Source organism: Puma concolor, chromosome A1 (genome assembly GCF_028749965.1).
Source record: "Puma concolor isolate L17-30 chromosome A1, mPumCon1.1.hap2, whole genome shotgun sequence".
Taxonomy (NCBI): Eukaryota; Metazoa; Chordata; class Mammalia; order Carnivora; family Felidae; genus Puma; species Puma concolor.
In genome coordinates, this window is record NC_141667.1 from 99,118,771 (window position 1) to 99,142,123 (window position 23,353).

General features: G+C 41.0%; 1 protein-coding gene across 7 annotated transcripts in view; it reads right to left on the reverse strand.

The window, feature by feature from the left end:
* PDE8B (phosphodiesterase 8B) overlaps nucleotides 1-23,353 on the reverse strand; it is a 269,542-nt gene that overhangs the window by 9,350 nt on the left and 236,839 nt on the right. For all 7 annotated transcript variants that reach the window (XM_086698309.1, XM_086698302.1, XM_025924844.2 and 4 more), the window contains 8 exons: nucleotides 22,489-22,531; nucleotides 18,555-18,632; nucleotides 9,714-9,790; nucleotides 8,121-8,285; nucleotides 6,041-6,086; nucleotides 5,486-5,621; nucleotides 4,400-4,598; nucleotides 93-310 (listed from right to left, as the gene is read on the reverse strand). In XM_086698309.1, coding sequence (XP_086554435.1) covers nucleotides 93-310; nucleotides 4,400-4,598; nucleotides 5,486-5,621; nucleotides 6,041-6,086; nucleotides 8,121-8,285; nucleotides 9,714-9,790; nucleotides 18,555-18,632; nucleotides 22,489-22,531 — 962 coding nt within the window. The remainder of the gene's footprint in view (nucleotides 1-92; nucleotides 311-4,399; nucleotides 4,599-5,485; nucleotides 5,622-6,040; nucleotides 6,087-8,120; nucleotides 8,286-9,713; nucleotides 9,791-18,554; nucleotides 18,633-22,488; nucleotides 22,532-23,353) is intronic.

Consider the following 23,353-nt stretch of genomic DNA (forward strand, 5'->3'; position numbering starts at 1 on the left):
CCTAAGAGAAGCTAAATACTTGGAGAAGTTACGTAAGACCGAACGTCCCACTACTGTTTCACAAACCCGAGCAGAGGAGCCCAAGCACAAACCTGTCAATGTTCTTGAAAATGTTGCATTTGCTGTCCTTGACCGTGAGCTGGAAGGCCAGGGCGGTGTGGTGACTCTCCAGGACAGCGGTGTCATTATAGAGCACAGCGAGTTCACTGCCTGCGTTGCACAGGAACGAGTTGGTCCTTCCCGGGTGATCCACATCGTGGACTGTGGCGGCAATCAGCGCTGCCACCTCATCCAGCTGATCGAGGCTTCCCTGGGGTCACGAGGAGGCAAGGTTGAACGTTATCCACTGAATGTCAGGATCCTACACGTCTCTCAGGGGATGGGCCAGGGGAGTTGGGATTATCAGAATGTTCGCTTAGTCTGATGAGCCTTCTCTGACTTCCTGGAAGTTGAGAGGCTGCCTAGGATATATCACATCACCTGGTGTTGCTGTGGATTATGTGGAAGGAAACAGAAATCTGAGTTGTCGTATGTGACAGATGTATTATCACGGACACCGAAATTCTTTTCCCAGGATCTGTTCACTTCAAGTCCTTTGCAGGAAGAAGCCAAACAGGACTTTTCAAGTGTTTGCCCTGTGGTATTTATTGCTGACTCTTTTCCACACGTGAAGAGCAGAAAGTGGCCTATGATCACAAGTATTACTTATTTTGTTTGCTTACTTACGCAGAGATTGAGAGAGTGGCAGTAATGGCACAAATACAAGCAAACTCTTCACACAAAGGTGAAAAGGGGTAAAGCCAAGCAGTACAAGATCATCAAGGACAAGAACAAGAACTTTCCCATGAAAACTGAGGCTAAAGGGGCTCTTGCAATTAAGAACAAAATTCAGCTCTAGGTGAGCAGGTGGCAGAAGCACAAAGGGAGACCCTGTTTCTACAGCTCTTGGTATGTAATGTAAGAACACAAACCAGAGCAGAAGGGCACACGGATGTTTTCTCAGATCACAGCCTTAGGAAGAAGTTATTAAATGGGCTACTATTATATAAGAGATCCTGTACTTCAGGAATTCATTCAGTAATCATTTATGATACACTTACTGGGTTCCAGCTGTGACTCAGAATGCTGGCACTACCATGATGAACTACACTGGCATGCTCTCTGCACTAATGGAATTGATAATTTCCTGGGGAAGGCACAAATCACACACACACACACACACACACACACAAATACACTTGGTCTTAGCCAAAAGGCCGAGAAGTGATCACACACACACACACACACACACACACACACACACACGTAACTGACTGTGAAATGTGCTAAGAAGAAAAGTACAGATGCTTTGACAGAGTAACCCCAAGGCCTGATCTGGTTTAGGGCAGTGCTGTTGGCTCAACTCTCTGTGACGATGGCAATGTCTGTGCTGTCCGTATATAAACCCTGGTCACACGGAGCTACCAGACACCTGAAATGTGGCCAATGCAACCGAAAACTGCATTTTTTCATTTTATCAGCATAAAAGCCTGAAGGAGAAGCAGAAATTAGCCGGGCAAACAATGACGAGAGAGAGAATGCCAGGCAGAAAGTCTACATGGTGTTCCTGAGGTCAAACAAAGAAGTGGTTTATTCAGGAAACTTAAAGAGCATCACTGTGGCTGAAGGGTAGTGAGTAGGGAAAAAGTGGTACCCAAGAAGAGGCCAGAGGGGCAGGCATAATTTTCTGGCAGTACAGAGTTGTTCCCCCAGGCTGTGGGAGGTAAAAATGCCAACTGCTTCTCAGACCCTAATGGGTAAGGGAGCAATGAGTCTGAAGCTAGCCCTGAAAGGTTTCTTGAAAGCTGTCCCTACCAGAAGACAGCCATTTCCCTTTCCAACCCTGACCACCTGGAGCAGGAGTGGGGGTGGGGTGGGGGGCAATTCCTGGCTTGGCCCCAGTCCACACGTATAGCTTTCCTGACCAGGGACAGACAGCACTTGATGCTGTTCCTTTCAGCTCTTTTCAGACACTGATGATTGTATAATGCCCAGAGCAAGCAGAAAAGCTGGCCCCATTTTGCCTCTGGTCAGGGAGGTGCAGTCAGGACCCAAAGCTGCCCTGATGGGGCTCTCCTCTGACTCTACCTGTGCAGGGAGGACCCATGGAACCCACACTTTGGGCCTGCAGCTAGTGGTCCTGGAGTATGTTCCACCTTGACTGGAGCCTGGGGCCAAGTTGTTTTTAGTTTTTTCAGTAAAAGAGACTCAAGTAACTGCAGTAGACCCACAAGTGGCATTAGATGAGACATGTCTTTTCTTCCAGCCTACACTGATTTAAACCTGGGGGTAGTTGTGGTGGGAGGCAGGAGAAGAAGGCTGGGCCTACCTCCCCACCCCACCCCCCCCCCCCCAGCAGATGGAAGAAGCAAGCCCTTGGGGACTGTCTGCGGAAGGAAACTTCCTCACCAAACCCACAAGAGGAGAAATTTTAGACCTTTGGAGATGCAGAGAGTTCCGCACCGTTTTTGCCTTCTTTAATCAATGGGAGTAGATTTGGATCACCCTGAGGCAAATTGGCCAGACTGGCCCCCATTTCAGATGAGCCTTTCCAACAGTTCCTTCCCTACGACGGTCACCTACACCCAGAGAATAACAACAGAGTGCTGGCTACCCTGAGCGCTCTAGTTGCAGTAGTTCCTGGGAATCGGGAAGAGTAGGGGGAAGAGAGTATCTGTGACAAATTCAAGGGGAAGGTCAGCTCTGGGCATGTTATCCAGCTGGCTGGGGTGGGGATGTGGAGCTATGTCACAGTGATATCAAGATTTTTAGTCTAAGCATAAAGAAAAGAGGGTGACGGATGGGTATTCGGTAAAAACACATTTCCCTGACTCTCCTCATCAGTGGCAGCAGGTCTGGCACAAGAGTCCCCAGGATTAAATCCTGCTCACAATGCCTCACGGTGGACTAACCAGTGGTCTGGGGCTGCTGACTCAACCTTTGAGATAAGGAGCCCCCTCCACCTACTTCTCCAAGGTTCCTGGCAGTTCTAAATTTCCTGATTCTCTGGCAAGACTGTCAGAAAATGTCTTTTGAATTTGAAGTAATTATAGTCTTAGCCTTGTTTCTATTGCTACTTGAGAAATTCAATCAGATTTTGAATATGCTAGCAGAACTCACAATCTAAAGAAAAATTCCTGGGGGAGGGAGAGTATGGGAGGTGATAAAGTGACCAAGAGTTCCCTGATTTATCAAGCATTTAATGTGTATTTTTATAGAGTCGTTCTGCTTAAGTGAGGGTTGTCTTTACGTCCTGCCCTCAACTTTGCAGTGCACAGCCTCAGCTGTCTAAGGTTTCATGCAGTGTAAAATGGAGGAACATGAGCCTGGAGTAGGAATCTCAAAGTGTCTTAGCTCTTCAAAGGAACGTGCTATCTCAACAAAGCCTGAGGTCACCTTTTTGAAAAGGAGGTGATAAAAGTCTTCAGAAGCATCATTCTTGGACCACATTCTTTACTTTGCTGATGATGAAAGGGAATACCAACATTAGCTTTTGGCAACATTGAGAAGGAAACCTCCTCTTTCCCCATTTTGGTTCCATTTCTAGCTCCTGCTACCTGTCCTGCTATCACTCTTCTAAGTAGCCAGGGTCTTAAGACTAAGGAAATGATCTAACGTCAGGCCGCTGCAGGTTGATAGGAATTGCAGTGTCTATATAGTACTTCTCGCAGGGGCATCTACATTCTAAGCTTCCGTTTTAACTGTAGCAAAGGAATTACAAGCTTCACTGCAAGTGACAGTAGTTGGGAAGGAGGAGAGATGGAGATCTCTTGCCAGCTGTACATGGGGTGTACGTAGGGCTGTCCTATAAATCAGCACCTATTCATAACAGTACAGGTGCTTCTAAGTAAGATTAAGGGACGTGGAACTCCTTCAGAATGATTATGCAAGTCATTAATGTAGGGTGTACACATTCACACCTACACAAAACACACACGTATATATGTATGTATATTAGTAGAATGCTGAATGGCTCCTTACTGTCTGGGTTATCATTCACCAATGGCCAAATTGTGATCCTAAAATGTAACCTCTAGACCTAGTAACCATTTGCTGTAATAACTAAGTCCTGTCCTCTAATTCAGCATCACAACGGGCTCCCAGTGAATACTTGGAGAAGAGGTTCAAGAATCCGCCAGGCATGTAAGGGAGTCTACAGTGGCATCAATTATTGTTTTAGGCCTTTGCAAGAGGGGAGAGCTGGAAGCAAAGGCCATGTCTTTACAACACCAACATGACAAGTTAATTTGGTTGCAATTTGTATATATATAAATAGTTATTTGCCTTATATGTTTATTAAGATTGAGCTCTTGGACCTCCAATCTAAGCAGGTAACTAGATCATGATACCGAAATGCTACCTTTACTCTTTCCTTTCCGAGGAAGAAGGCAGTGGCGTGCAGGACATCGGCGGCATGGGTGGAGTTATGATAAGCATTGGAAGAATGGTAGTTGGCCTCAATCACTTGGAGCCAGGCCCGAAGAGTAGTTTCAGAACAGTGTAAAAATTCACAGACTCCAAACCGGGAAAATACCTTTAAGCCCAGGTAAACCAATGGCCTGGAAAACAGGAAAACAGACCCTGATTCATTGTGTTCACTGGTCTAGAATCTGCTTTCTTTGATGACACTGGGGAATAGAGGCATTTTTCTTGTGACGTTTACTCCGCGTGAACAAGAGCTTAAAAAACATCCCCTCCCCAAATTAGGAGATAGAGCATCTCCTCATCAGTCACTTCTTTACAACTAGGTGCCTCATGGTGGTCAATCCAAATGATTTCTCGATTATCTTAAACTCAGATGGCCTTCAGTGACTCTAGCAACCAAAAAAGATCCCTCTCCATCTCTACTTCCATATAACCTCTGTATTTCCTCTGTGTCGCCTCACAAAGTTACTGAGCCTAGGGACAGTGGTGTCAGTAGAGTCCTACCATTTATAATCATATTACTTAGATTTACAGGTGAGAATCATTCACATGCTATAGACCAGCATCCCTGAAAGAAAGAGCTGTCTCCTACTATAGAAGAGGACTTTCTGACTTATTTCATCTTCTCCCTGGCTACAGGATGGAACAAAAGTCAAGTCTGTAGTGCTTTCAAATTTATTTTGTAAGGTCTAGCTTCAACAAGTTTGGGGCCAATAGTGCTTGGAACTCTCGGCTCACTAGCACAAAGGAACGACCTGGATAAATGTGAAAAGGACACTCAGTATGTCCTCATCCTGGGTCATCACCAGGCTAATCCCACATCTTACCCACTCTGTCTCCATAAAGGAGCTCACTCAGGGGCCACAGTCTCTGCTTGTACGACATCCCAGCAAGGCATGAAAAGTAGAACCTGTGAAGTTTCTTGTGGCAAGAACTCACGTCTCCCTCAAAGTTTCCAGATGTGAAAGTCTTGAGCGTGGCCATCAATCTTTCCCCACCTGCAGCCAGAGAAGCCACATACCTTTTATGTGTAACAGCTTCCAATTCAAAGATGTTGAACTCCCAACTTTCCTCATTATCAAGTAATTGAGCGATACAAGGGGGGACATCGTTGATGGTTATTGGCATCGCAAGGTGACTGTGACTCTGGTGCACATCTGAGCAAACAGACGGGGTTGAGGAGGCTGGTTAATTGTGGAATCTTAAGTGCCCCCAAACATTTGTTAGCATCTTCATGGTTGCTACTAGAAAGAAGTCTTGAACTTCCAAGGGTTAAGATTTTCACTTTAGGGTTCTTCTCTTGAAACTTCCCCCAACAAAAAATAAAAATAAAAAAGTAATTCCATTTAGCTGTCTGTTTGAATGTACACAGAGTTGCAATTCCTATTCTGACAGTGCTCACAGAAGTAATTTTAATTAGGAGACCTGGTTTCAAGTGCAGACTACAGAGATGGTTAACTCCAATGAGACCAACAGCAAGCCACACCAAGGCCCTCCCCAAACAAAAATCACAACACTGGAGAAGGCACAGGCTGGAGACAGGTTATCAGTAACAAGTGGACAGATGACAACTTACTCTTAGTGAACACATACTCGTTTCCTGACAACCTTCTCAAGCCATCCTGGAATAAAGAAAGCTACTATTAGAAGCATACTTTGCACGCGGTTATCATTATTCTCTCATTTCTTCCATTAGCCGAAGATGAGGCTCAAAATGAACAGTATCCAGAAGACAGAGGACACTCCCCCTTCCATAGCTATTAGCCCCAGGAGATGGAGAATTGAGAGTAAAATGGATAGGACTTCATCCAGGTTTCACGCCTGACCTCTGAGCTGCCTTCGTTGCCTTTCTCACACCATCCTTGTCTTCTGGCTTCCTGAAGCCACATTAGTGAACTCACGGAAGGGATCTTGCTTTTGGATGCAGGTTATTTTGAAGAGACCCCACTTACCCTTCTAGGTACTATGTTATTCTTGTGTTCTCAGATTTACAAACTGGGGACCCAAAGCCATGGGCCACATTTTGGGGATGATTTAATGTAAAGCTTTAAAAAGGTTGGGCTAATTTTTGATTAGTATCTAAATTTTTTTTCCAACTGTGTTTTCTGCTTTGCAACGTGAACATTGCAGTTGGCCTTTAAAAGAAAACTTTCTGGATTTGAGATCTTTGGAAGGGCAACCTAAGGGAGTGGAAAGAGTTCTAACGATCTGCCATTTACTAGGCTGGTGATGTTCTTGCATGTCAGTTCCCCTTCCCTCCACTTTCTACCCTTGAGTACCTAATTATTTAGATCTTTGCTTAAAAATCATTTATAATTGCTTATTTGTCTCCGTAGAAAGTGTGTGCTAAGGTTTAAAGTATTAATGAAGGGCTCCCCTGAAGTCACACCTTGGGACCTTTAGGCCAAGAGCTGAACTTTTAAAACTCTATAAATAGGTAGGTGACAATGGCTACAACCATCCTGCCTCTAAGGTAGGTATCACAGGGCACTCCCCTGCTTCTTCTTTGCCTTTCTTTTTCCTCTTCTCTAAAACTAAATAAAAGTAAGTGGAATCCTACACTAGTTCCTCACAGCAGGACCCAGAGAGGAACCACAAGATGGTATGGCCACAGGGGGAAGAGGCAGATGACTTGGTTCCAGAAACTGAAGTCCTCCTGATGCGGTGCTGTGGCTGCCCTCCTGACTGACCCTTGCCAGCGTTCTCCAGAGCTGAAGCCTGTGCTGCACTGGGATGGGATGACCAAGGCCAGCCCAGGGAAAGGAAAGGAACAGGAAGTCACTCAAATTACAGGCTCATCGAAGACCTTTTGCAAGAACAGGGAGAATGGACTAGAAAGCCAGTCAACACTCAGCATTTGGTGACAGGGCTAGACACAAACCTTCAAAGTCAAACTCTCAGATGCTCCTGGAGTCTGTTTCACCCCAAGAATTCTTCAAGCTTCACCCTCTGATAAGAACTACAAATGAGTAATTTGAATCTTCTTCTTTTTCTTCACTTGCTGATAGATGGTGATTACAGCCAAACACTAGAACACACGAGTCCTTAGAAATCAGCTACTCTTGGTGGTGACAAATGTGGTGGTATTGGTGTGCTGGGAGGGGGTGCTTCCTTCTCCCCTCCCCTATGGAGCCAGAACAGCTCTGCTCTGCTTTTATTGGATTATAAAGGGAACTTCTTTATAACTTTTTATTTAAACAGAGGATTCTAGAGCTGAGATTTTGGGAACTAGTGCTATAATCTAAGTACAAACCTTTTCATTACATAAAAAGCCCAGAGTCCAAGGAAACCTACCCATAACCCTCAATCCAATACTGCACCAGGTCAAGGGAGAGAGGTAAACAAGGGTCCCGTGGTGCATATTTAGCTTTCAATCAACTGCTTCTTTACTCCTTATTGTAATGAGGATTCTGAAGGACTGTCCCCCATTGCTATAATCAGTTAGCTTCATGGAAAGGTAAATTCAAGAAATATTTGAATTATACCACACATATAATCCAGAAATTTTGACACGGATGCTTCTGATTACACTGATGTTAGCCCCCACAGCAGATGTTTCTGCAACTATATGCAAGTTTAAATGTTACATATTATATGTGCTCTAAAGGGCATTTAATGTTGTCTCCCTGCATTTCCGGTTTTCCCTCATCACTCACGGTCATCAGGCCTCCAACGAGATCACTGGTGTGAGGATCTTCATCTTTGGTTCCGAGCTGAGGGGAATACAGTTCCGTGGTCCGTAAAATTTCCAAAACTCTATCCAAGGCTTCTGCTACTGTCACGGGGCTGTTTTCTTGGGCTGCATTGATTATATTTATAACCTAAGGAAATAAAGAGAGAAAGAATAAATTTGAGAATATAAGAATTCTAATTCCCAAAAGTCAAACACATGCTTGCAACCCAAAAGAAATCAGAGAGTGACACATTTTATTGTTCAAAATGAGCAGGGTTTTCACGGAACCACTCCATTCTTACTGCAACATGCCTTTCCTCCCAACCTCTCCGGGTTGTTCTCCCACCTCAGAGACCACATTTTCTTCAGCTCCTTTGCTGATCCTTCTCTAGCTGTCTCCTGCAGGTTGGAGCACCTCAGAGATGGGTACGGGGCCTTTCACTCCACAGTCCTTCCAGAACCCAGCTATTCCCATGAGTTTGGACACATATGACCTACAATGCCAAGGGCTCTCAAATTTATATCCTTGCCGGAACTCATTTTTGACCTTCAAGTTTGTATAATTCAATTACCCATGTGACCCACCTATTGGAATATCTTGCTCACATGTCCCAAACTAAATTAATGATATTGCTCCCTTCTCCCCAAAGCAAGGAAAAAAGTGGACCAAAAAAGTGAGACAACAGCTCCTTCTCTGGTTTTTACACTAGAGTGAAAAACAAACAAAAACCAAACAACAACAAAACAACTTCTATCTGCCTGTGCTCAAACTCAGAACCTGGGTGGCCCCAGCTGACAAACAGCTTTCTCTATCACCCTGATAATGTTATTCATCATCCAAATTGATTCTATCCCTGACTATTTCTTGATCTATTCATTTCTAACTCCACTGCTATGACTGTAGTACAGTTACCACCATTTCTTGCCTGGAATTCTGGAAAAGCCCCCTAACTGGCCTCTTCTCTTTCATTCTTGCCATCTCTAGTCCATTCTCTGCATGGCAGCTGGGTGTTCCTTTTAATAAACAAACTGGATCATGTCATTCCCCGACTTGAAACTCTTCAGTGGCTTCCACTGCACAGAAACTAAAATACGAACCCCTCCTTCCAGCTCCATGTCACCATCTTCTCCCCTCTGCCCTCCAAGCTCTAGCCACCCGAACTTTCTTTCAAGTCTTCAAATACTCCAATCCTCCTTCTCTCACCTCTATGCTTCATCTCTTGCTGTGCCTACTGCCTAGAATTCTCTTCCCCCACCTCGTCTTCTAACAGCCTTGCATGCTTCAGTTCTTACTTCAAGCATCATTTCCTCTAGAGAGAGACTCTGTCTGATCACCTCACCTAAGGTAAATAGAGCCATAATCTGATTTTCTCTTAGAACACTATTGTTTTCCTTACTAACAGTCAGTGTAATTTAGAACTACAAATTAATTACGTGTTTATTTAATATCTGCTTCCTCTACCAGACTGTAAACTCTGTGTTATCAGTGACAAGTCATTTATCACGTCTGTCTGTAGAAACGAGCCCAGTGCTGGGCAGCCCTGATTGCAGAGTGGAGGCAGCAGCTGTCACTCACCTTTGTGATGGGAGCTTCGATGGTCATGGAATGGATCCTTGCCATGGATGGATAGCGACGATTCTGGAGGCTTGGTGCTGGGGAGAAGTAAATAAAGTTGTATCTGGTTCTGGTGGCTCAGCTTGGCTAAATATAGCAAAGGAGCCCTTCACAGACTGGGGCCCTGATTCTCACCGGACTGCATCCCCAGGGCCCTCCACAAAGCAAAGGATTCACGCATCTTTTAATCCTAAAAGGTTGAGAGGTCAGCCACTACTTGACCAAGTCTAGAAAGTGTGGTTTGGTCTGGAACTATGACGGAAGAAAGGCTTTAGGAGTATTAGTTCCATAAGGGAAATTTCAGAGAAGGTTAATTGGGATCCTGAGGCCCCATCTCAACAGCCTAATATACCCTACTCACTTTACTATAAATCACCAAAGCCCAACTTTGACAGTTCCTAACTTTCAGTTCCCAGCTTCTGGCCATGGGACTGAATAAGGATATATATTTATAGATCACATCTTCTTTATCCATTCATATATCGTAAACACTTGGGCTGCTTCCATAATTTGGCTACTGTAAATAATGCTGCAGTAATCATAGAGGTGCATCTATCTTTTCAAATTAGTGGGTTTTTTTCCCCTATGGGTAAATACCCAGTAGTGGAATTACTGGATCTTATGGTAATTCTTTGAGGAACCTCCATACTGTCTTCCACAATGGCTCTATCAATCTGCATTCCCACTGACAGTGCACAAGGCTTCTTTTTTCTCCACATCCTCACCAATGCTTGTTATTTCTTGTATTTTTGATTTTACACATTCTGACAGGTGGCAGGTGATATCTCATTGTGGTTTTGTTCTGCTTTTCCCTGATGATGAGGACTGTTGAGTATCTTTTGGCCATCTGTATGTGTTCTTTGGAAAAATGTCTTCATGTCTTCTGCCTATTTTCAATCTGATTGTTTTTGTTGTTGAGTTGTGTAAATTCTTTATATATTTTGGATACAACCCTTTATTGGCTATGTGTATTTGCAAATATATTTTCCCATTCACTTGTTTTTTAGTTTTCTTATTTTTTACTTTGTGAAAGCTTTTTATGTTGGTGTAGTCCCAATAGTTTATTTTTGTTTCCCTTGTCTCAGGAGACATATCTAGAAAAATGTTGCTACAGCCAATGTCAGAGAAATTACTGCCTCTGCTCTCTTCCAGGATTTTTATGGTTCATGTCTCACATTTAGGTGTTTAATCCATTTTGAATGTATTTGTGTGAATGGTGTAAGAAAGTGGTCCAGTTTCATTCTTTTGCAGGCAGCTTTCCAGTTCCCTCAACACTATTCGTTGAAGAGATTATGTTTCCCCATTGCATATTCTTCCCTCCTTTGTCAAAGATTAACGGGCCATATAATTGTGGGTTTATTCCTGGGCTCTATTCTCTACCACTGATCTATGTATCTATTTTGTGCCATTACTATACTGTCTTGATTACTACAGCTTTGTATTATATCCTGAAATCTGGGATTGTGATATTTCTACTTTTTTCTTTTTCAAGACTGCTTTGGCCATTCGGGGTCTTTTGTAGTTCCATACAAACTTTAGGATAATTTAGTCTAGTTCTGTGAAAAATGTGGCTGGTATTATGACAGGGATTGTATTAAATCTGTATATTACTTTGGGTAGTATAGACATTTTAACAGTATTTGTTCTCCCAATCCATGAGCATGGAATATCTTTCCATTCATTTGTGTCATCTTTAATTTCTTTCATCAGTGTTTTAGTTTCATAGTACAAATCTTTCGCCTCCTTGGTTAAGTTCATTCTAGGTACTTTGTATTTTTGGTGCAATTGTAAATGGAATTGTTTTCCTAATTTCTCTTTCTGCTACTACATTAGTAGTGTAGAGAAATGCAAAAGATTTATGTACATTGATTTTGTATCTTGTGATTTTAAAGAATTCATTTATCAGTTCTAGTAGTTTTGGGGTGGAGTCTTTGGGATTTTTTATATATAGTATCATGCCATCTGCAAATAGTAGAAGTTTTATTCTTCCTTACCAATTTGGATACCTTTTATTCCTTTTTCTTGTTTTATTGCTGTGGCTAGTACTTCCAGTACTGTGTTGAATCAAAGTGATGAGAGTGGACATCCTTGTCTCATTCCTGATTTTAGAGGAAAAACTCTTAATTTTTTTGCATTATGTTACCTGTGGGGTTTTTATATGGGCTTTATTACGTTATGTTCCCTCTAAACTTTGTGGAGGGTTAGTATAAATGGAGTTTATACTTTGTCAAATGCATTTTCTACATGTATCGAAACGATATGATTTTTATCCTTTCTCTTCTTGATGTATCACATTGACTGACTTACAAATTCTGAACCTCCCTTGTATCCCAGTAATATGTCTCACATGATTGTGGTCAATGGTTTTTTAATGTATTGTTAGATTCAGTTTATTAACAATTTGTTGTGGATTTTTGCATTTAAGTTCATTAGACACATAGGCCTGTAGTTCCCTTTTTTTGTAGTGCCTGTATATGATTTTTAAAATATTATTTAAAATTTACATCCAAATTAGCATATAGTGCAACAATGATTTCAGGAGTAGATTGCTTAGTGTCTCTTACCCATTTAGCCCATCCCCCCTCCCACAGCCCCTCCAGTAACCCTCAGTTGGTTGTATTTCCCTGATGATGAGTGATGTTGAGCATTTTTTCATGTGTCAGTTGGCCACCTGGATGTCTTCTTTGGAGAAGTGTCTATTCATGTCTTTTGCCCATTTCTTCACTGGATTATTTGTTTTTTGGGTGTTGAGTTTGATAAGTTCTTTATAGATTTTGGATACTAACCCTTTATCTGATACGTCATTTGCAAATATCTTCTCCCATTCTGTCGGTTGCCTTTTACTTTTGCTGATTGTTTCCTTTGCTGTGCAGAAGCTTTTTATTTTGATGAGGTCCCAATAGTTCATTTTTGCTTTTGTTTCTGTTGCCTCCAGAGACGTGTTGAAGAAGTTGCTGTGGCCAAGATCAGAGAGGTTTTTGCCTGTTTTCTCCTCGAGGATTTTGATGGCTTCCTGTCTTACGTTGGGGTCTTTCATCCATTTTGAGTTTACTTTTGTGTTTGGTGTAAGAAAGTGGTCCAGGTTCATTCTTTTGCATGTCGCTGTCCAGTTTTCCGAGCACCACTTGCTGAAGAGACCATCTTTATTCCATTGGATATTCTTTCCTGCTTTGTCAAAGGTGAGTTGGCCACACGTTTGTGGGTCCATTTCTGGGTTCTCTATTCTGTTCCATGGATCCGAGTGTCTGTTTTTGTACCAATATCATACTGTCTTGATGATTACAGCTTTGTAGTATAGTTTGAAGTCTGGGATTGTGACGCCTCCTGCTTTTTCTTTTTCAAGATCGCTTTGGCTATTTGGGTTTTTTTCTGGTTCCATGCCAATTTTAGGATTGTTTGTTCTAGCTCTGTGAAGAATGCTGGTGTTATTTTGATAGGCATTGCATTGAATATGTAGATTGCTTTGGGTAGTATTGACATTTTAACAATATTTGTTCTTCCTATCCAGGAGCATGGAATCTTTTTCGATTTTTTTGTATCTTCAATTTCTTTCATAAGCTTTCTATAGTTTTCAGTGCATACATTTTTCACCTCTTTGGTTAGATTTATTCTTAGGTATTTTATGTTTTTTTGTGCGACTGTAAGTGGGATCGATTCCTTGATTTATCTTTCTGTCACTTCATTGTAGGTGTATAAGAATGCAACCGATTTCTGTGCAATGATTTTATATCTTGCAACTTTGCTGAATTCATGAATCAATTCTAGCAGTTTTTTGGTGGAATCTTTTGGGCTTTCCATATAGAGTATCATGTCATCTGCCAAGAGTGAAAGTTTGACCTCCTCCTGGCCAATTTGGATGCCTTTTATTTCTCTGTGTTGTATGTATATGCTTTTGATATCGGGGTAATGCTGACCTCATAGAATGAATCTGGAAGCTTTCCTTCCTCTTTGATTTTTCTGGAATAGTTTGAGAAGAAAAGGTATTAATTCTTCTTTAAATGTTTGGTAGGATTCAACTGTGAAGCTGTCTGGTCTTGGACATTTGGTGGGAGTTTTTGATTACTGATTCAATTTCCTTGCTGGTAACTGTCCTGTTCAAATTTTCTATGTTCTTCTGATTTGGTTTTGGAAGGTTCTGTGTTTCTAGAAATTCATTTCTTCTAGGCTGTCCAGTTTGGCAGCATATAGTTTTGAGTCTATTCCTATTGTATTTCTCTTGTGTTGGTTGTTATTTCTCCTCTTTCATTTCTGATTCTTTTTTTTAATTTTATGAGTCTGCCTAGAGGTTTGCCAATTTTGTTGATCTACTCAAAGAGCCATCTCCCAGTATCATTGTTTTTGTTTTGTTTTCATTTCATTTATTTCTGCTCTATTATTTGCTTCCTTCTACTGGTTTTGGGTTTGATTTGTTCTTTTTTCTAGCTCTTCAGGTGTAAGGTTAGGCTGTTTGAGATTTTTGTTTGTTTGTTGAGGTAGGCCTGTATTGCTATAACTTCCTTCTTAAAACTGCTTTTGGTGTACCCTAAAGATTTTGGACTATTGTGTTTTCATTTGCCTCCATGCATTTTTTTACTTACTCTTCAATTTCTTAATGGACCTATTCATTGTTTAGTAGCATGTTATTTAACCTTGTGTATTTGTGTTCTTTCCAGCTTTTTTCATGTGGTTGATTTCCAGTTTCATGGTGTTGTGGTTGGAAAAGATGCATAGTATGACTCTGATCTTCTTGAATCTGTTGAGATTTGTTTCGTGGCTTAATTTATGATCTATTCTGGAGATGATCCATCTACACTTGAAAAGAATGTGTATTCTGCTAGTTTTGGATGGAATGTTCTGAATACATCTCTAGATTAATCTGGTCCAGTGTGTCATCCAAAGCCATTGTTTCCTTGTAGATTTTCTGTTTGGATGATCTGTCCACTGACGTAAGTGGCATGCTACAGTCCCCTAGTATTGTATTACTATCGTTTAGTTCCTTCAGGTTTGTTATTAACTGCGTTATGGTATTTGGGTGTTCCCATGTTGGATGCATAAATATTTACAATTTACTATCCATCTTGGTGTCAACCTCCTTGGGTTGATTTTGTTAGGTGCTCTCTGTGCCTCTTGAACCTGGATTTCTGTTCCCTGACCCTACTTCAGGAAGTCTTCAGCTATTATTGTTTCAGAATCATTTTCTGCTTCCTTCCCTCTCTTCTCTTTCTGGGATCCCTATAATGTGAATGTTATTGTTCTTGATAATTCCCCAAGTCTTATTTTCATTTTTAATTATTATTTTTCTCTCCTATTCAGCTTGGTTGCTTTCCATTACTCTGTTCTCCAAATCTCTGGTTCTTCTGCTTCCTCTAGTCTACTATTTATTCCACCTTGTGTATTTTGAATTCCAGTTACTGAGTTCCTCATCTGCAGTTTTATGGTTTCTTTTTGTTGAGTCTCACTGAGATCTTCCACTCTTGTCTCAAGTCCAGTGGATATCTTTATGATCATTACTGTAAATTCCCTATCAGTAATATTTCTTTTCTCTGTTTTGCTTAAATCTGGTGCTGTGATTTTATCTTGTTCATTCATTTGGGACATATTTCCCTGTCTCTCATCTTGTCTAACTCTCTGTTTCTGTGTGTTATGGAAGTCACCTACAACTCCTGCTCTTGAAAGTAGTAGTCTTGTGAAGAAGAGGTACTGTAGTGCCCTGCAGTGCACTGTCCTCTGTTCACCAGAACCTGGCACTTGAGGAATGTCTCCTATTTTTTGTGTGCACCCTGCTGTTATGATTGAACTGCTTTTTCCTTTGGCCCAGTCGACTGCAATGGCTCTCTTTTCCTGTTGTGGTCAGGGTTTGTTTGGTCCCTGTGTTGTTAGTAGGCCAGTCTGGGACCACCTCGGGTTTGGGTCAGTCCATGCATTTTGCAGAGAAGCAGTATCAGTGAATTTCAGGGCACTTTCCCTGTATTGTCCCTTGTGAAGCTTTTGTTGGCAGGCAAGGCCTGCAGTTGGACCAGATCTCTGCCCCTAGCAATGTGCCTGGCTGTACTTGGACTGGTGGGTGTGGTTATCTTCACCTCTACCCAAGTCAGGAGTCACTTTGGAGGGTGCTGGTCCTACTGGGGCTGCTTGCACATGACATACTTGTGGCACTGCTTTGGATGTGCTCTGGCCAAGGGTCTATTGGGAGGGAGCAGGTCCAGAGGAAAGCATGAGGGTGGGTCACACTGTGTTAGCAGGGTTTGTGTGGGTCTGCTGTGTGAAGAGACCTACAGGCGGAGCCTGGCTGGAGAGGGTGAGTTTGCAAGAAAACTCAAGCGTGGGATGCACTGTTAACAAGTTAGGTATTGAATGTGAGCACTAAGGTGGTTCCAGCAGGTATCCATGTATCTAGGCTGTGGGGGTGGGAGAGGAAAATGGTGGCTTTCCAGCTCTTTTGCTTCTGGAGAAGTCTTCCAATGGTCAATCCTTGCCCCTCCAGCACACTCTCTGCGGTTACTAAACAACCCTCCCTCCGGTATACTCCAGGCATTATTCAAGATGTGGTTTCTATGCTGTATTTCTGAGGGGCTGTCTGTTGTTCTATTTCTGTAAGGGCAGAGATTCCGTTTCCTCTCATCCTTCTGGCTCTCTCAGAGCCGACTGATTTTTAAAGTTCAGATGTTAAGCCTGCTAATTGTAAGAGTTCATGAAATTTCCCCCGTCTCGCTTTCAAAGCTAAATGTTATGGGGATTCCCTGTGCCTGGGGTGCCTGGCATGAGGCTCTATTTCTCTCCTCTCTCCAAGTCTGCCATCCCTCCCTCCCATGGGTCTGTTAGCTCCCAAACATGTTTCTATTCTTTCTAGTCTCCGCTCTGTGGCCTCTTCTCTACATTTAGCTGTGAAGTTTGTTTTGCCAGTCTTCATGTTATTTTCTGAGTTATTTATACTGATGTGGATTTTATCTAGCTGTATCCATGGGATAAGGTAAGGTTCGTGCTACTCAGCCATCTTCTCCATTGTTTTTTGTTTGTTTGTTTGTTTGTTTTGAACATGTAATGCTTACATGTAGGTAAAAATTCCAAAGGGAGAAAGTACCCTAAAAGCCCTGTTATATTTAAGTGATGAATCACTAAATTTTACTCCTGAAATCATCATCACTATATGTTAACTAACTGAGATTTAAATAAAATATAAAAATTTTAAAAAATAATTATAAACCTAAAAATAAATAAATCAGTAAGAGCTCTGATCCCATCAGCTCATCCTACCATTGCCTGTGAGGCAGGAAGGAGGGATAAAATCCTCATGTTACAAATGGGATAACTTAATCTAGCGAATATCAAGAAAGCTTACCTGCTGCTCAGCCATCATTACAGCCTTCTTCTGTACTTACAACCTCTACTTCTCCATGTTCTGGAGAGATGATGGTCCCCTCTCAAACTTTACACTGAAAACTGAGCTAATCTAGTTCAAATTCTCTCATCCATTATCCTGTCCATCTAAAATGTTCTATTTACATCTGAAAATATTGCAGTTAATTTTGTTTTACATTTTTGGCCCCTATCCTTTGCATACCCTATGATTTATCCTCTTTCCTCTATGAATTATTCATCTTGTCTCTAAAGTCTTCAGTCCTTCCTAGTTTATCCACTTCCCTCATAATCAGGTTTCCCATTGTGACCCATAGGATTGAAAAGTCCTTCACTTGCCCTTCCAGTTTATTCCCTTAAGTTACCATCCTACTTCTCTCCTTTCTATCACAGTCACTCACCACCCCTCCTCATGCCCCTAGAATGGATGAGTGAAATCCACTGATCTGTTCTCAGTGCTTAAGCTCACTGATCTCTGCAGCATATAATACTGCTGGCCATCTCCCTTCTCTTGCTACCCTCTTGTTCGTGGCTCACCCCCAGTTCTCTTGTGCTCTTCCTTGGCCCTATTTCTCCTGCCTCTCCTCTAACTGAAAGAATGCCTTCAAATCTAGAACCTAGACCTTCTTTTCTTTTCTCTTCTCTCTCTCTTCCCCACCTCCCTCTCTCCCTCCCCGCCCCACACACCCCTTACAGATGTTCCTCTGCTCAAAGCATCATCTATCACCCCTAGGGCTCCCAAATCCACACCTCTAGCCCGCAGTACTAGTCTTGTATTTTAGCTTCCTTGGCATCTTCATTAAAATAAAAATAATCATTTTCTCCTCAACCCCCCACATGGCCATACATGGAGACTCCTATTTCTGAAAATATTACTCATATTTTCCCAGGTACCTAGGAATGAAATGTCAAAGTCATCTTGGACTTTCCCCCCTCCCTGCAAATCCAAATGATTCCTCTTTAAGGCGTGCTTGAACTCAAATAATGTTTTGGTTAAATTATGTTTAGCAGAGCAGAACTGTTGTGCTAAATTATGTCCCACAGTATTTCTATGACATTTTATTAAAGGTAAGGGTGTGTAACAGGTACACTGAAAACTGGGAAGTGTTGAAGTTGGGAAGTCAGGACTCCGCAGTTCCTTTTCTCCCACTCCCACTTAAGAATGATCTAGCTATTATATTAAAAAAATGACCTGGCTATTAAAACTCTGAGCTGCTCTGGTGGTTATATGGCTCAACACAATTTAGGCCATCATGGAACAAGTGTGGAGTCATTTCAAAGAGAAGACACTATAAAAAGTAAAAAAGTAAGAAGTGCTAAAAATTTTTCAGTTTACGGAGTAAAAACGCAAGCTGCATCAAAACTCTGCTGCTTGGGGTTTTGTTTATATGCTGACAAATTCTTGAGTATATTCCTCTGTCATCTTCTATACTTTAAAAAGGCCAAGAAATCTGAAAAACTTCTTACCATCACTGCCTCGAGATGATATCGATTTCACATCAATGGACTCTTTCCTCCTGTTCTTGTATCTAAATGAATGAGACTCTAAGGATTTCAAGTTAATAATGGAAGGTGAGTTTTCAGCTTATTTACAGGTGAAGTTTAGACACATTTCCCCCTCATTAGCCAATGAAAACAAGGTTCCTTTTTAAGCACTATAAAATACTTTCAAGAAACAGCAAACCACTTTCTCTTCAACTCATCAACAACACAGAATTATCAATCATATTAATTGCAAAATGATACTCTTACGGCCGTTATGTAATGGTAATAGGCTTTTTATCAAGAGTTCTTTAGTTCCATTAATAAAATATCTTTTTTAAAAATAAGTATTAAAACTTGGGTGAAATTTGGGGGGGGGGGTTCATTTCAACCTGAAGGACAGTAAATGTAACTGGGTCAGGAAGGCTGTTACAGAGATATTTGCAGAAGTAAAATACCAGTGAAATACAAAGAAACTTGAATTTATTTGAGAAACTACTATGGACTAATTTTAGGCCCCTCTGAAAGGTCAGTCCACCAGATGGTCTTCTAGGTTCTCCTTAGGATGTGATTTCATCAAATGAGGCATAGTGAAAATCCCAGGAAGGAAGGGAAGAAAAGGCAGGTTTATAATCCCAACTATTTCCACAACTCACTTTTGTCCCTATTTTCTAAGGGGAATAAAGCACTTCAGTTCTGCACTAGTCTTTGCTGACTTTAACCCTCAAAATGTGCTGTCACATTAATGAAATATTGAAGCATGGAGTGAGGACAAAGAGATAAAAATGTCAGGGCAGTAGAATTACCTTCAGAAACATGCATTTTCAGGGCATTGGCTTCTTGTGGGAGTAACCCAGTAGCAAGGAAAGAAACTTAATCATAACACAGAATTGTTCCCCACTGTGCCAAGACAGGAGGCACACACGCAGGTTCCAGCAGGAAGAATACATTTCTTATACATCAGTAAATGTTCATATTCCAAGAAAGAAGAAAAAGGTGCAATAACGCTCTTTGAAGAAGTGTCTATTAATGGTGGGCCTGGGGGCTCAGTCAGTTCTAGGTGTCCAACTCTTGATTTCGGCTCAGGTCATGATCTTGCAGGTCATGAGTGTGAGCCCCACATCAGGCTCTGCACTGACAGTGTGGAGCCTGCTTGGGATTCTGTCTCTCTAACCTCTCCTCCTGCTCCTCCTCCACTCTCAATCTCTGTCTCAAAATAAATAAATAATATGAAAATAATTGTCTATTAACACCAAAAAAGGCACAAGAGAGAGCAGTAGATAATAGAACCAGTTCCAGAGTAACTTGCCAAAATTCAAGTCTCCAAAATGCCATCATCTACTAGCTGTATAACCCTGGCAGTGTTAACTTCTCTGTATTTCAACATCTCCATCTATGAAGTGGGGATGGTTACAGCATCTCATTCTTAAGTTGCTGTGTGATATAAATGAGTTAATCCATGCAAAGCACTTAACACAGTGCCTGCTACACAGGAAGTATGTAGTTTGTACTGGCTAGTGGTATTAATTACATCTGGTCATTTGCAAATATACCTTCTTTCTAGGCATACGTGGGATCAGGTTATAATATTGTTCTCTTGTCTGTTTTCACTTTTTTTCTGGATCAGCTTTTTAACTATTTTAGAGTCCTAAAAATTCTGATTCAATTAAAAAAGTTAAATCATCAACTAAACTTGAATTATATTTATACAGCTAAAGACAAAAGCAGAATTATTATGAAGTTGATCTAAACACCTTAACCATACAGCCTTGTCTTGTGGATTCTGCCTTAATAATTTTCCTGGCCGTGGATAGGAGTTTCAGTATTTGTAAAGACACCTATAAGTAGTGGTACTTTAAATGACATTGTTAGGATCATATGGCATCTTTCAAACCCTGAAAAACTAACAGTGGTGACTCACAAAACATTCCTTTTTAGCCTCTTCAGGGACTTAATAATCATATACATTCCTAGCCTTTACCACATAATAAATTAAATCTAACTGAATAAAGATTTAAGATTAAATTCAAGACTGGGGTGCCTGGGTGCCTCAGTGGGGTTGAGCGTCCAACTTCGGCTCAGGTCAAGATCTCATGGTTCGTGAGTTCGAACCCTATGTTGGGCTCAGTGCTGAGGGCTCAGAGCCTGGAGCCTGCTTTGGATTCTGTGTCTCCTCTCTTTGCCCCTCCGCTGCTCATGCTGTCTCTCTCAAAAAATAAACACTAAAAATTTTTTTTAAAAAGATTAAATTCCAAATTAAAAAAACCTCATTCCTGAAAATGTAGTTTCTAAATAAAACCAAAGTAGGGAAGTTAGTCTCATGACTGTGACCATGCCTGGCTAGCTGAATACTAAATCGTTCACTAGAAATTACTCCAAGATATATAATTCTTGTTCTTCCTGATATTATCTCAGCTGAAATTAAGAGAATGTAGCAACAGAAATTACTAAAAGTTTGGAGAAATTATTCTTCAATAAAGGCCATTTAAGTCGAATAATTCATTATTCATTCTCCCAAGAGATGCTTTGGAATGAATTTACAGACCAAAGAAAACAAAGATAAAGGAAATTTAAATATCTTTATTCAATGGCAAAAGGGGATATAGTGTCAATAATTAAAAAAAATAGCGAACATTTACTGAGCACCTACTCTGCACCAGACATTGTGCTTCCATATTTACTTTAAATGTAAATTATCTTATGTGATCATTATAACAATTCTGCAAGTACATAGTACAATCTTCATTTTACCAGTGAGAAAAATTGAACTTGGAGAGATTATGTAGGTAGTTCCAAGTCAAAGAGCACGTCAAACAGTGGAACCTATGTTTTGTAAGATGGGATAGTTTCAATTTATCAATGTTTTGGGAGCATTTGTTGACCCTAATATGTGCAAGGCAATGCTGGGCACAGTAAAGGATATGAAAATGCTTGCAACATTTTTTGGCGCCTAATAAGTTCATTAAAATAATACTCTTACAAGAGATAAACATAAAGAGAGAGAGGCAGAGGCAGAGACAGAGACATAGAGGGAGGGAGGGAGGGAGGGGCAAGGGCAGAGGAAGGGAAGGAGGATATCCAAGAGTTAAACGGCAGGTACAGTCACATATTACATACACTTTCTCCTTTATTTTTCATAACAATGAGATGCACATTGTTAATTCATCTTACAAGCGAAGAAACTAAAGCTCAGGAAGATGAACTTGAGTCTGAGTATGTTAAAATATGGTCCATCCTAGAGTCAAGGAGAGGGACTAAATAGGTAGCCCAGGGTCTAACTTTATGCACTAATGGTTGGGGAAACCACTAACAGAGGAAAGAATATCGTGTGTGTGTACACGAATAAGAAGTTTAAATTTCTGATAGACTGAATTTTGCCTCTAATGATCAGAGAAATCCAGACCTTTCAAATATAGAAGTCATCTAGTCATTTCCTCATTTGAGGGTTGAGGAATCCAAGGGTCAGACAGAGTACTGCCCAAGGTATAAAGCAAGGGAGTGGGGACTGAAATGGGACCTCAGTGCTCTGGACTTCCATGACAGGCCAACCCACACTTTCTAATTAGACAGACAACAACAGCTACGAAGAACGGGTAGCCTGACCAGGGTGTAACAACAGTGTCTCTCTCCTGGACTTCTGGCCACTCTCTTTTTAAGGTGTATCTGCTCTATATGGTCTCCAGCCAGTAAAATAAAACCAGCATGATAAAGGCATTCAGTAGAAAAGGTTGCCATGAATGAAGATTTCAAACTTTTGAAGGGATTCTGCTTTTATGCTGGCTCTCCAGCCTTCCAATATCCACACTCAGATTTTAGTAATCCACATTCTGGGGTGGTGAGTGTCAAACTACATTTCTTCAGAGTAATTTACAGACTTGAACCCACAAATGCCAGTGGAGTGAAATTGAAGTATTCTCACCTGTCTGAGAATTGTCTCCTGAATCACGATGAACCTTGTGAATCTAAAGTTGTTCAAAAAGTTTGGTAAAACAAGAGAAAGAAATTTTAAATATGGTATTAGCCACATTTCCAGCCAAACAATTTAATCAAAAAGCTCTGAGGACTCAAGAAATCAAGAAGTTACACTGATAATATAAACAGATGAAAGATGTACATCAAATGGTAATACTATAAATGCTCCATTACATTCAGACACTTATAGAATGGCTGAACCTGAGAGCAAGGAGATACCCAAGGGATGCACTTTTTACCCAGGACATCTACACCTCCACTCAGCTGTTCCCATTTTGACCATTTGCAGAAATGCAGAAAGACAAAAAGCCGTAACAAAAAAATTTTTATAAAGCTAACATAATCTATTTAAATTTCAGATGGGTTATAAAATTTTTCTGTAGTATAAAAATAATCGGAATTTAAGCCCAGGATTTCTAAAAAACCATCCTAAAAATCTCTTCCAATGCTCCTCAATTATGGACAGAGTCATTTTACAAAATGTATATTCACAAGATCTGAACTTTGGATGCAGCTTAACACCTAGTTCCTTCTCATTATCAGATTTTTTGTGTGTGCTAATGATTTTATGCTAATGCTCACTAAATATCCATCAAATGATGAAGTCATTAACACTAGAAAACAATATACACGCTTTGGGATGTTGCATTTTTTCTGTTTATAAGTGAGACACTGTTACCAAGTTGCATTTAGCTGTATCACGCTTAAAATCATGCTCCTTTCCTGCTAACTCCACCTCCTTCCAGTCGTTTGGACAACCAAGCCTTTGCAGCCACTCAATGAATGGGATAAGTTAACTTGAAAAATAAGAC